General features: G+C 41.2%; 2 protein-coding genes across 4 annotated transcripts; both read right to left on the bottom strand.

Moving 5' to 3' along the window:
• Positions 1-423: 423 nt before the first annotated feature.
• On the bottom strand, positions 424-7,400 carry LOC139216408 (immunoglobulin lambda-1 light chain-like). 3 transcript variants are annotated; one of them, XM_070847506.1, is made up of 5 exons: positions 3,732-3,844; positions 3,447-3,582; positions 3,036-3,361; positions 1,880-1,913; positions 424-945 (listed from the first exon to the last, which is right to left on the bottom strand). In XM_070847506.1, the coding sequence occupies exons 2-5, from the start codon at positions 3,484-3,486 to the stop codon at positions 620-622; spliced, it is 726 nt and encodes a 241-aa protein (XP_070703607.1). In that variant the 5' UTR covers positions 3,487-3,582; positions 3,732-3,844; the 3' UTR covers positions 424-619. The 3 variants fall into 3 exon arrangements, with proteins under 3 accessions (XP_070703607.1, XP_070703608.1, XP_070703609.1); XM_070847507.1 differs by lacking the exons at positions 3,036-3,361; positions 3,447-3,582; positions 3,732-3,844 and adding exons at positions 6,863-7,188; positions 7,281-7,400; XM_070847508.1 differs by lacking the exons at positions 3,036-3,361; positions 3,447-3,582; positions 3,732-3,844 and adding exons at positions 5,482-5,807; positions 5,893-5,985.
• A 2,353-nt stretch (positions 7,401-9,753) lies between these two features.
• Positions 9,754-12,165, bottom strand: LOC139217116 (uncharacterized). The gene is made up of 4 exons (XM_070848403.1): positions 12,109-12,165; positions 11,730-11,826; positions 11,457-11,586; positions 9,754-10,790 (listed from the first exon to the last, which is right to left on the bottom strand). The coding sequence occupies exons 2-4, from the start codon at positions 11,815-11,817 to the stop codon at positions 10,511-10,513; spliced, it is 498 nt and encodes a 165-aa protein (XP_070704504.1). The 5' UTR covers positions 11,818-11,826; positions 12,109-12,165; the 3' UTR covers positions 9,754-10,510.
• Between the last annotated feature and the right edge of the window lie 215 nt (positions 12,166-12,380).

The raw sequence follows: 12,380 nt of genomic DNA, 5'->3' as shown, positions 1-12,380 counted from the left end.
ACAGAGAGCTGACACTTGACCTCCTCATTTACATGGAGCTATAAATATGGAGAGGAGGCCTGCAGGTGCATCCTGGGAAGGAAACGAGGGAGGAGTAGAGAGGTGACGCTTCACTGATGGAGGATGAAAACTTTTTAGAACATCAGAACTACTGCAAACAGCTAAAACCAGGCAAAATAGTATTAATCTCTGTGCTGAGCTTTTCTTGTAAATATAGACCTGATAACAAAGTAGCTTTCTGTTTGGAAATATACATTTTCATGGAAGAACTAAAGAGAAATATGTCTGTTATCACTGTGTCCTTGATTACCACTAACTATCAGTGAGATGATCATCAGGAGGAAAGTAAAAGCAAGTGAAGGTAATAAAGTTGAAATGATGTTTTCAAAATTTCAAGCAAATAAAATCATTTTTATGACGCAATTTTGTTTTTGGTTTTTTTTATTGCATGAGACTTTAAAAACGCAGCAGTTGCACAGCTGATACAACACCTCCACCTAACTGTCACAACATTTGTTACAAGCATACAGACACATCTTTCCTAACATGTGAACCTTGTGATGAGCAAACAGCTCAAACAGTGAAGAAGCAGATCTGAAATGGTCCCGGCGCTCCTCTACTATTCTGCAGTGGGACAGTCAGACTTGTTGATGTTTTTCTCTGAAGTCTGGGAGCCCAGAGACACTTTACATGTGTAAACCTTGTCCATGTCCCAGTCTGATGTCTGGATGGCCAGATAGCTGCTGATTTGGAAAGTCTGGTCTGGTTGCTGAGCAGCGGTGCTGGTAGAGATCCCACTGCTCACTGGACTCCCAGCAGACAACCAGGTCACATCTGCAAAAGGCACAGACTGACTGGACAGACACACCAGAGAGGCTTTGTTGGACTGGAGCTCAGCACGGGACGGAGGGAAGACCGTCAGGACAGGAGGAGAGAGGCTGGAGCCTGAAAACACACAGAGGACGTTCATCAGACATCTAGAAATCACATCATTAATACACAGAGTGACAGTAACACGTTCATTTATTAGCTGAGACGGCAAAATAACAAACATACTAAAGAAGGAAAACATTTAGAAATCATCAGTAATATATGAGCAGAGTTCCTTTAAAAAAATACATTTTCAAATTCATAAAGTCGCCTTCTTTGTGTCTTCAAAATAGATTTTGAATCTGATACAATCATTTCAGTCAATGTGACTAATTACAGTTTATCAGTAGTCACATTGCAGAAAAATTCAAAATCCTCCAAAAACTTTTCAGTGTTGCAAACATGCTGAAGAATTAAACCCTTTGTGAAACAAAATCTACAAACTTGGAAACATATTAAATTACAGTTTTTATGCTGGAAACAAATTTATAAAATCACCATCTGTGTCTAACAAAATGTTATTTGAATTGTAATATGATTATTTAAGTCAGAGTCACTTTTATTAACTTCAGTTAGTCACAATGATCCAGGAACGATTTAAAAATGTCCTTAAACTGTAAAAGATTTGTGAGTTCATGTAGCAAAGTAAAATACTCTTGACAGATTATCTGACATACAGTATTTAACATGTGTTAAAACATGTGATACGCTGTGAAAATAATTAAGACAAAATCTTCTACATTTTGCCAGACTACATTTTTTCTCAACCACCAAAACACTTTTGAGTAAAACGTGTTTAAAAATATTGTGATTGTTTGCAGATCTTCCCTTTGTCTCCAAAGACACAGTCAGGTATCAAATGAGATGTAAAAAAGTCCATCTATTATTCACCAAACAACATGTTAAACATGTCACACAGTTATCAACCAAAGCAGTGAATCACTTTCTCTTCATATGGATCAGAAACAGAAAATCTGTCCTGTTTGATGAGGAGTTAAAAAGTACTTACTTGTCACAATCAGCTTGCTGCCTTGTCCGAATACCACAGTGATTCAGTTTGTATACACGGCTGTACAAAAACCTCCTGACTGTCACTGCTGAGGGCAGAGGAACTGAAACATCCTGTTGAGACCAACTTTCACTGTCAGCATCTCATTCACTTCATCATCTGCTTCAACTCCAAAACGCTGCTGGACTGGAGGACGGACTCTGAATCCTCTGCTGCATCTTGTGGTCTTCATGGTGGAGATGCTAAAAGTCCAGATATCAGCAGTGAGTTCAGTCTGATGTTAGTGGAGAAAATCCTCTTCCTTTAAAAGAGCATCATTCAGACAGTGCAGCTAAATCTGCAGGGACAGAATGGAGCAACTTTATGTTTCACTTGGTGCAGCCAAAGGTCAACTTCAAACAATCAAATTCATTCAAACCAGTTGCTCTAAAGTTAAAGACATGATTGCACTGAAAAATGTCTGAAAGGACTCCTCAGGCTGTCTACTTCATCCTGCAACATGTTCACTCTGTGTTGTGTTGACACTGCTGGAGGTCCCACAGACTCCACTGCTCTCTGTGTCAATGAGCCTGAAATGTGATGTTCACTGCATTTTTTTATTCAAATGTTTGAAAAAACCTGAAAAGTATTGACGTGGTGACCATCCACACCATATGAGCTGCTAAAGAGGCTCTGGTCTCCATCATTAAGGTTATATTATTAGGAAGGTGTAGTGTACACACAAATGTTTATGTCTTCTTGCATTTTAGTACAGTTGTCTGAATTCTTCATTAAAAAAAGATCACATGGTGAATTTGAATCCAATTTCATCTCCATCTTGTAACCTTTGTCATTCTGTGGATTCCTCTGATGATGATTTTAAAGTATAAAATATCACTCATTTGTGTTTTTTCACTGTGCTGTCCACACAACAAACCCAAAGAGACAGAAAACAACATTCAAGTATTTTCTTATGTTCAGTGATGACGGATAATAACTTTCCATAGAAATGAACTGGAATCTCATTATTAGCTTTGACATGAAATTGGTCTTTAAAGAGCAGACTGAGAGTCTCATGTAGGGTAGTTGTAGAGAGCATTAGCTGGTGTGTCAGAGAGTCAAAAAGCAGAAGTTGCTAGTGAGGAGGTTTTTGTCACAGTGTGAATCACTGTGATACAGCCTCATCAGCAGAGTCGTCCCATGTTTGACAGTAATAGACAGCAGAGTCTCCTGCTTCTGCCTGCTTAATGATAAACTGGTAATCTATGTTTGATGAAGCTTTAGAGTTGAATCGGTCTGAGGAGAAACCTGATCCATAGTCGGGTGAACTGTCAGAATGTAGAAATCCGAGAACATACTGAGGAGCTTCACCAGGAACCTGTTTATACCAACTGACATAGTTTCCATCATCTCTCCCAATGTTGCATTTGAGAACGACCTCTTGTCCTGCAGAGACTGCGTGGACAGCAGGCGTCTGGGTCAGAACTATTGCTGCATCAACATCTGCCAACATACAGAGAAACATACATGAGCGAAAGGTTTGTGTGTGAAAATATGGACTGTAAAAGGAAGGAGAAGAAGATCTTACATGTTAGAGCAGCGATGAGAGTGCAGAGGGTCCCCAGCATGTTGTCAGTGTGTGCTGTAAACGTCCCTCACTGTCCAGCTGAGAGGTGAGCAGGGTTGGAGTGTGAGGAGAAGACAGACTGAAGCTTATAAAGACACTGAGGAGAGGAGAAGTGCAGGAGGAGGAGTTTCAACACTCAACACCATTTGCATTCTCACATAAACTACATCATATCAGTGAGATTTCACATCATAAACTTGAATCACTTAAAAAAACTAAAAGACTGATATTGCTTAAATCACAGACCTTGATGAGTTTGTACTTTAATTGTTGGCAAACATCATGAAGGCAACACGGTGGTCCAGTGGTTAGCACTGTTGCCTCACAGGAAGAAGTTTCCAGGTTCAAATTTGCTGGCCAGGTGGCGGTTTGCAGGTATAGACAATGAATGGATGGATGGACACATTATGAATCTCAGAATATAGATGGTCTGTCAATGCAACAATTTAATTTGATCATTGTTCAGCTTGTGTGAAAGTGTTGTTTTAGGAATGTTTGTGTTCCAGGTGGTGGGTGCATGGCAGGAGGGGAAATGACCCAAGTGCAGATGACCGAGGCAAACTGAGGTACAGTTCCATGATTTAACGCCAAAGGTGCAACAATCACAGGATCATGAAGCAGGCAAACGTCAAACCAGAGAAGCAGCACAAAATGGCCAAAGAGATCCAAAAGGAAGAAGCCAGGAAATCTAAGGTCCAACAACCGAGCAGAGGGTCAAAAAGTCTCAGGTAACAAAAGCCGTGTTTCAGACAGAATACAGAGGCTAGAAGGTGAAGACGTGAAGCACCAGGCAGTGGTGGGAAACAGTGTGACGCTGCCTTTGGGGTAAGTTCTCTCATTTGGTTTGGGTGACAGAGATGTTCCCTAATCATGCATGCATAAACGACATGCACAAACCCTGCCGTGCTGAAAAGACAGTGCACTTACGTATGCAACAGGGTCTCTGATGAACCAGCATATCCATCGCCACAGATGCTTTGCTTCATTTTGTCCGGGCTCAACATGCCCGACGGTTAATGCAGAGCAGATAAGGGAGGTGGCAGCAGGCGAGTCGTTGGGTGTGACGGTCAGGTGATGGGGAAAGCAGGGGAGGTCCGAGGGCATCTGATGGATTAGTGGAGAACAGCAGTGAAGAGCCTGGAAGGTTCAAATGTGGCTGCAGAAGAGATGAGACAGAAGCAGTTTGAGACACTTTGTTTCCTGTCGTCTTTGGGATCCTCCTAATGCCCTTTTCATCAATATTACTAAGCAGGACTTATATCAGCTCAGTTCCTGTTACACCTGCCCTCTTATAATTGTATCTGTTTAAAGGTTCATGCTTTCCCCCACTTGGTTGTATTATAGTGTGTTTAAACAGTGTTCTATAATAACCAGCATGTAGAGTTTATGTCACTTTTTATCTCTCATCTCAGTTTTATCACCTTTTCCAATGTTTGAGGTCAATCAAACCCCAGAGAGCTTAAACTCCCTGTTAGACCTCTTATGAACAAACTGTTCTGACACTCCAATAACACAAACCTCTATGGACTTGTTTGATATTCGGAGGGGTTTTTCTTCATAACCATGTGTGGAAGCTTCCACATTCCTATTTCTCATCATCTCCTCCTCCTCCTCCTCCTTCTTCTTCTTCTTACTCCTCAAAAATACCCAGCCCTGACTCATTGCTGTAATTAATGATGGTCACTCATACCCATTCCCAAAGTCAAGCATAAGTCTCTGTGTTTGTCTGTGTTCATCACTCATTGGTGTTTTTTCACTGTGCTGTCCAGAGTTAACGAAAAGCAGAAAACAACAAATGTTGAATTTGATCATTTCTTCATGTTCAGTACTGAGAGAGATTAGTAATTAAAATATGAAATTGTTCTTTTAAGAATAAACTGAGGAAACTGGTGACATGTAGGGTAGTTGTAGAGAGCATTAGCTGGTGTGTCAGAGAGTCAAAAAGCAGAAGTTGCTAGTGAGGAGGTTTTTGTCACAGTGTGAATCACTGTGATACATGCTCATCAGCAGAGTCGTCCCATGTTTGACAGTAATAGACAGCAGAGTCTCCTGCTTCTGCCTGCTTAATGATAAACTGGTAATCTATGTCTGATGAAGCTTTAGAGTTGAATCGGTCTGAGGAGAAACCTGATCCATAGTCGGGTGAACTGTCAGAATGGTAAAATCTCAGAACATACTGAGGAGCTTCACCAGGAACCTGTTTATACCATCTGACATAATAGTTTTCATCTCTCCCAATGTTGCATTTGAGAACGACCTCTTGTCCTGCAGAGACTGCGTGGACAGCAGGCGTCTGGGTCAGAACTTTTGCTGCATCAACATCTGCCAACATACAGAGAAACATACATGAGCGAAAGGTTTGTGTGTGAAAATATGGACTGTAAAAGGAAGGAGAAGAAGATCTTACATGTTAGAGCAGCGATGAGAGTGCAGAGGGTCCCCAGCATGTTGTCAGTGTGTGCTGTAAACGTCCCTCACTGTCCAACTGAGAGGTGAGCAGGGTTGGAGTGTGAGGAGAAGACAGACTGAAGCTTATAAAGACACTGAGGAGAGGAGAAGTGCAGGAGGAGGAGTTTCAACACTCAACACCGTTTTCATCCTCAAACTAAACTGTGTGGCTTCACATTGTGTCACAGAAATCACTGAATACCAACAATCTCATATTTCATAACCTTCATGTTTATGAGCAGATTGAAGTCCGTTCATGTCCTTTGCTTGAGTATCATCAACTACAGTGAACTTCTTGATTAAATCTCCATTTAAATTCACCTTTAAATGATCCTCTAATTCACATCATTAATCAATCACTTCATATTCCTCCATCACAGTGGGATGTGAAGTAAACTCTTTTATTCTATAATAAGAAAGTGTGGAGGAAACAATGCTGACCTCTAATCTCAGCTCCCTCACATGTCAAAATGTTCTTTTCACCAAACAAACATGTTTCCTAATAATCCAAAAGGGACCTGATATAAGGTCAGTGTAGTGTTTTCATGTGCTTGTGTTTTACCTGAATATAAATTAAATATAATCCATCTGGTTACATAAGGAAATATTTATCACATTTATGCACTGAGATCAGTGTCTGTAACCATCCTTAAAGATTATGAGAGGAAAAATACAGCAGAATTTGAGGACTGAATTATTGAGTTTAAATTATTACAGCATGTGTGCAAGGGACGACGCACTTTCATCCATGAATGTGAGAATGAATCCTATAAGAGCATTTACATGTTTGAGCACAAATCATTTTACAGAGTGAGATGTTACACCAGGCTTGTCTGACAGATCAGTCACCAGCTGATGTGGGTCAGAGTCTGAAAAAGCAGAAGTGTTGAGTGAGGAGGTTTTTGTCACAGTGTGAATCACTGTGATACTTCCTCCTTAGCAGAGCTGTCCCATGTGCTACAGTAATAGACTGCTGAGTCTCCCTCCTCCACACTGTTGATGGTTAGACGATAATCTGACTTTGACTGATGAGTAGATGTGAATTTGGGAGAGGAGAAACCAGAGCCATAGGTTGGAGAGCTCCAGCCGTGATAAAAGCCCAGTACAAACTGAGGAACTCCTCCAGGAATCTGTTTGTACCAGCGAGCATCACTGTTAGTAACCGTCCCCAGGTTACAGTCCATGTTGGCTGTCTCTCCTTTCCTCAGCGTCACAACAGGAGGCTTCTGTGTCACCACCGTCACACCACTCACACCTGGAAACAACAAGATGACATGAAGTCAAGAGACGCACACAGACTGATGAGTCCAGCATGAGCTCAAAGCTGCAGTAAGTCAGCCTCCTCACATGTTAGAGCAGCCATGAGAGTGCAGAGGGTCCCCAGCATGTTGTCAGTGTGTGCTGAGAACGGCCTTGTAACTTGGAAAGTGAGCCGACTGCAGACAGATTAGAGGCTTTGGAGGATGAGGAGAGGAGGAGCTGGAGGAGCAATTTAATCCAACACTGAAACTGAGAGAGGCCGACAGGAGGAGGAGCTTTGGTCACATCTGCATCTTGTGTTTTCTGCCTCTCTCTTACAACTTCATGATTTGAGAAACACTTCCTTCAGTTTTATCGTCACAGATTTGTTTCTACTCACTTCCTTTTTAAATGGGAGTCAACGGTCCACATTCATATAGTTTTTGAATTGTTATATTCACTCTAATTTGATTGGGGAAAAAATTTATAATTTCAGGTGTTTCAAAAATATACTTGCAGGATATAAGAAACAAAAGAAGAGGTAAACTGCGTTTGATTGAAATGTTAATGTTAATGATGAAACTATCAAACTGAGAGCTGACACTTGACCTCCTCATTTACATGGAGCTATAAATAAGAAGAGGAGGCCTGCAGGTGCATCCTGGGAAGGAAGAGAGGGAGGAGTAGAGAGGTGACGCTTCACTGATGGAGGATGAAAACTCAGTTTCTTTTGTGACTCATTTTAGAAGATTTTTCTGACATCCTCGCTGTTGCAAGTGACTCCAGATAAAGATACTAAATACATTCAATTAAAGCAAAAATCATTGTGGAACAATGTTGATTCTTCATTTGCATTAATACCTTTTCTACAAGTTTATGTAACAATAAAACTTCAAACTCCTTTAACAATATAGCAATTGGAAAGTGAGGCAGTACAAGCAGTCTATAGATATGTCTACCATCTGTGTTTTCTGAATTAACTGTGAGAAACATTAAAGTCACAATAGAAATTGTTATAAAAGTTTTGCAGTTAAAATATAATTGATTTAACTGCCGTGAGTACAAATCAAAACAAAGTGGTTTTGAAAACTTTTTTTTATAGAATACATTTCAATCACTTTTTGTTTAATTGTGTCTAAATATCATTGGCCATTAATTATTTTTAAGCACCTGCTTTCTTTAATAAACACCTCAATCATCACAAGACACAAGAGCCTCAGCCAGATTCTGAAATCTTCCACTTGAGCTGTGAGAAAATCTCCTCTGATTGAAAAGATTATTTTTTTCTCATTTTCCTCCTATTTGGAATCTCCAGTTCCTCCTTTAAAGCTCTTCAGGTTCCTGCTGACTCCACTGTGGGTCTGTGGGTGGGTGAAAACAGCAATGTGTCTCCTCTGATACACACATCAGCTGCATTTTTTAAATTCATTTTCCAGTCTGTGGTTTTACATGGAGGATAACATCATAACCAGTTTGAAGATACTGCTGACACCAGTGCAACTATTTTCTTTTGTGTGTGCTTTGATGTAATCAAGCACATTGATATCAGTCAGCTGAGCGTTTTTAAGATCAAATAGATTTATGAGTTAATGTTAAAAATCCAGGTGGGGGTTAATGAGATCAATATCCAGTTGCTTTATTATTTGTTGAGATCTGGCAGGGCCTCAAAAAGTATGAAGTGTAGAGTGAGGAGGTTTTTGTCACAGTGTGAATCACTGTGATACCCACTGGTTGACAGAGCCGTCCCATGTGTGACAGTAATAGACTGCTGAGTCTCCCTCCTCCACACTGTTGATGGTCAGACGATAATCTGAATTTGACTGATAATTAGATGTGAATTTGGGAGAGGAGAAACCAGAGCCATAAGTTACAGTCCACCACTCTCGATAGTAGACCAGCACAAACTGAGGAGCTCCTCCAGGAATCTGTTTGTACCAGCGAGCAGGACTAACACTAACAGTCCCCAGGTTACAGTCCATGGTGGCTGTCTCTCCTTTCCTCAGCGTCACAACAGGAGGCTTCTGTGTCACCACCGTCACACCACTCACACCTGGAAACAACAAGAAGACATGAAGTCAAGAGACGCACACAGACTGATGAGTCCAGCATGAGCTCAAAGCTGCAGTAAGTCAGCCTCCTCACATGTTAGAGCAGCCATGAGAGTGCAGAGGGTCCCCAGCATGTTGTCAGTGTGTGCTGAGAACGGCCTTGTAACTTGGAAAGTGAGCCGACTGCAGACAGATTAGAGGCTTTGGAGGATGAGGAGAGGAGGAGCTGGAGGAGCAATTTAATCCAACACTGAAACTGAGAGAGGCCGACAGGAGGAGGAGCTTTGATTGACAAACAATGAAATTAAAGTTTGTCACATTTGCCTATTGTAATGCATTTGTTACTTATCTGATGACTGATTACTCTCCAGGCAAAAAAACGCTGGCTTTCACTTTATCAACTCATCACGATAATTAATTTCCTTTTATTAATTAACTACATTTTATTTAATTGTTTTGAGTGAATCTTGCAGCTCTCCCAAATGACACTGAAAATGTTGTAGAAATGATAAGAAAAAGTGTTTTTACAATACTTTCAAAACTGCATTTTTATTTCTTTAGTTTGGTTTTGGCAGAGAGGAACACAGAAAATTCCTTCAGTCTTGCTGAGGCATCGGAAATCTTAACAGGATATTGCAGACAAAAAAAATAGCCGTACTCTCATACGCCAGTTTGCTCTAGATGCACTGTAAAATAATCTAAAATGAAAAAAGTGTGTTTAAAAACTCCATGTGATACTCAGGGCAGCTGTGGCTCAGCCACTGTCATTAACACAGTAACCAGTAACCTTTAGCTTTGTCCCACTAAGGATGAAAAATACTGAAAAAAAGCTGTTCATTAACAATGTACCAAATGTATATTAATGTAAGGTGCATGTGAAAATACCTTTAATAATCATTGAAACAAACAGCTCAAAAACAAACAATGATCATACAATTTGAAAAAAATAATAAACATCTATATTGTGCTATATCACAATCCTAGACTAGACCTCTTCAGCTATTCTGTTGCTCCACTGATTCAGCGAGCAGCCGGATGACAGTCGGGATCATTAGATAAATGCTGCCACCTTGCGGTTAAAAGTGACTTTGTACAGGAAAGCAAAGATAAATACAAAATGTTGAAAATGTAAAAAGTTCTGTCCTCCTTTCTACACCATGCATCACTAAGTCAGTCAATAAAATTAGATAAACAAGCCATCTTCTGAATCATTTGGAAAATATACAAGCATATCAATTGTTGTTTGATACATCAGTATTGATACGAGACATAAGCCAGATGGAGACGGGTCTAAGGTGTCTGCGGCCCCCTCCTCCTCGCTCTGATCAGTGTTGGCCTCTTGATGATCCCCCTGACTGGAGCCCTCATCTGTGCTCGCAGTGGAGACCTCAGACCAACGCTTGGGGGAATCCTGCGCACGGGCCGCTGAGGCAGAGTGAATCTACCCTCCTTTGCGTCGTCCACAAAGCCCTCCACTCTGTCAAACTTTGCAGTGAGACTCCCCAGCTCGTCTTTTAGAGCGTTAAACTGCCTGTAGAGGTCTCCCAGAGCTTCAGACAGAGGCTGGATCCTGGACACGTGCAGAGACATTTGGGAGAGTTCGAATGATTAAATGATTTCAGTAATGTTCCATAAGCTGACATGAAATAGGTGCATTATGGCAAAAACATAGCCAAGAAGAGAAGCAATCAAATCGGCAACATGAACATGAGAGTCACGACATGCTGTTAAACAGGAACAGCTCCATCGTCTGCAGGAAACATCAGGAAAGCAGACACAGATAAGAGAAGAAGAAAATTATGATCTTTGGCCCAAATTTAAGAAAGGCCACTGAGCATTTATATCAAACATGCTCTGAACTGTTGAGCTGAATCCTCAAAGGAAAGGGTCAGTGACGTGGAGTAAGATCTGCCAGCAACGCTTAGTTCATCAGAACACAAGGCTGAAACACTTCCTGTTTCTCTTTGGCACAAGTCTCCGTAATGATGTCATTTAAGGAGCAGAGTCGGCCTTGTGTGGACCAGAGCAGTTGTGGATCATATTACTGGACGTGCCGAGCAACGGAAGTTACATAATTCCTACAATTCTGTAGAACTGTGAAGAACAGTGAAATGTTCACTGACGTCTCTGACTTTTGGTTTTTTTTTCCTCACACATTTCACTTTCCTCTTACTCAACGTTGCATCTTTCCTTTTCTCTTCTTGTTCTGGCTCCTTCAGTTTACAGTCAGACCCACCTGTTGTATTCAGGTAGGACGGACGCGTGGTCATTGATCAGCAGGTCTTTCACTTGGGTTACAATAGCAAATTTCCAGTTGTCCAGGACCTGAGTCAGGTTGGAACAAGTCTTGCTGTTGGTGTGTTCTGCTGAAAACAGACATTTCTATGAGGAGTGTGTCGCCCAGTGTTTACCCTGAACTGCACAAACAAACAAAAATCCTGCCTCGTGCATTAAATGAACCTTTTTTCATAATCATTTACAGATTGTGGAAAATCAAATCGCCCCTGACCTTTAGGGTCCCAACGTGAAGTTTCCTGCTTCTGAGCTCCGCATGTTAAACTCATGCAGAGCACGACCAGGACAGCCTTCATCCTCATCTTCCTCACCTAACAAAAACAGAAATATACGACGTGAGAACATACTTTCACTTGCCTACACCTGGTGACATTTCAGCGGAATCTGCAAATGATTAATCTGTTTTTTTATCCAAGATAATAGGAAGCCAAGGTTTTGTCCCTTCAGATGACAGAACATTGATTATTATTCTGATATCAGACTAATGCATTAATATATTTGAGGAAATGCATTCTAATCTGCCTCCACTGTGAAACACAGTGCAAAGAATCAAATAAAGCATTAATGGCTTCTGGCATCGGGTTTTACTTTACCTTTCTGGGGGGGTCTGTCCAGGTCACAGCAGCAGAAAACACTCTGTGGTACGATCCTTCAACGATGACACACTGAGAAAACATGACCCGGGCAGCACTCTCTTATAACTGCCTCCCTAATCTCCCGCAGCCATTCCCCCACCTGCTCCCACCCACTTCAGTGATGCAGTGATGACACACTCTGCTCCTTCATAGCATGCAAGCACACACAAACAAACAACATGGCACTTAAAGATCCCCCAAGACATGCACAAACACATGCTTTCCACTAC

The sequence above is a fragment of the Pempheris klunzingeri genome, chromosome 17 (assembly GCF_042242105.1).
Source record: "Pempheris klunzingeri isolate RE-2024b chromosome 17, fPemKlu1.hap1, whole genome shotgun sequence".
In the NCBI taxonomy this organism is placed as follows: Eukaryota; Metazoa; Chordata; class Actinopteri; order Acropomatiformes; family Pempheridae; genus Pempheris; species Pempheris klunzingeri.
This window is presented reverse-complemented; position numbering and strand designations above follow the sequence as displayed.

What these genes read in the sequence shown, in the direction of transcription:
- LOC139216408 (XM_070847507.1), bottom strand. Translation starts at nt 7,320, where the DNA reads ATGCTGGGGACCCTCTGCACTCTCATGGCTGCTCTAACAT. An exon ending in TCTCATGGCTGCTCTAACAT is followed by an intron (nt 7,189 to 7,280) that starts GTGAGGAGGCTG and finishes TGTTGTTTCCAG; the next exon opens with GTGTGAGTGGTGTGACGGTG. An exon ending in CAGCAAGCTGATTGTGACAA is followed by an intron (nt 946 to 1,879) that starts GTAAGTACTTTT and finishes GTGTGTTTTCAG; the next exon opens with GCTCCAGCCTCTCTCCTCCT.
- LOC139217116 (XM_070848403.1), bottom strand. Translation starts at nt 11,817, where the DNA reads ATGAGGATGAAGGCTGTCCTGGTCGTGCTCTGCATGAGTTTAACATGC. An exon ending in TTCACGTTGGGACCCTAAAG is followed by an intron (nt 11,587 to 11,729) that starts GTCAGGGGCGAT and finishes GTCTGTTTTCAG; the next exon opens with CAGAACACACCAACAGCAAG. An exon ending in GTCCTACCTGAATACAACAG is followed by an intron (nt 10,791 to 11,456) that starts GTGGGTCTGACT and finishes GCACGTGTCCAG; the next exon opens with GATCCAGCCTCTGTCTGAAG.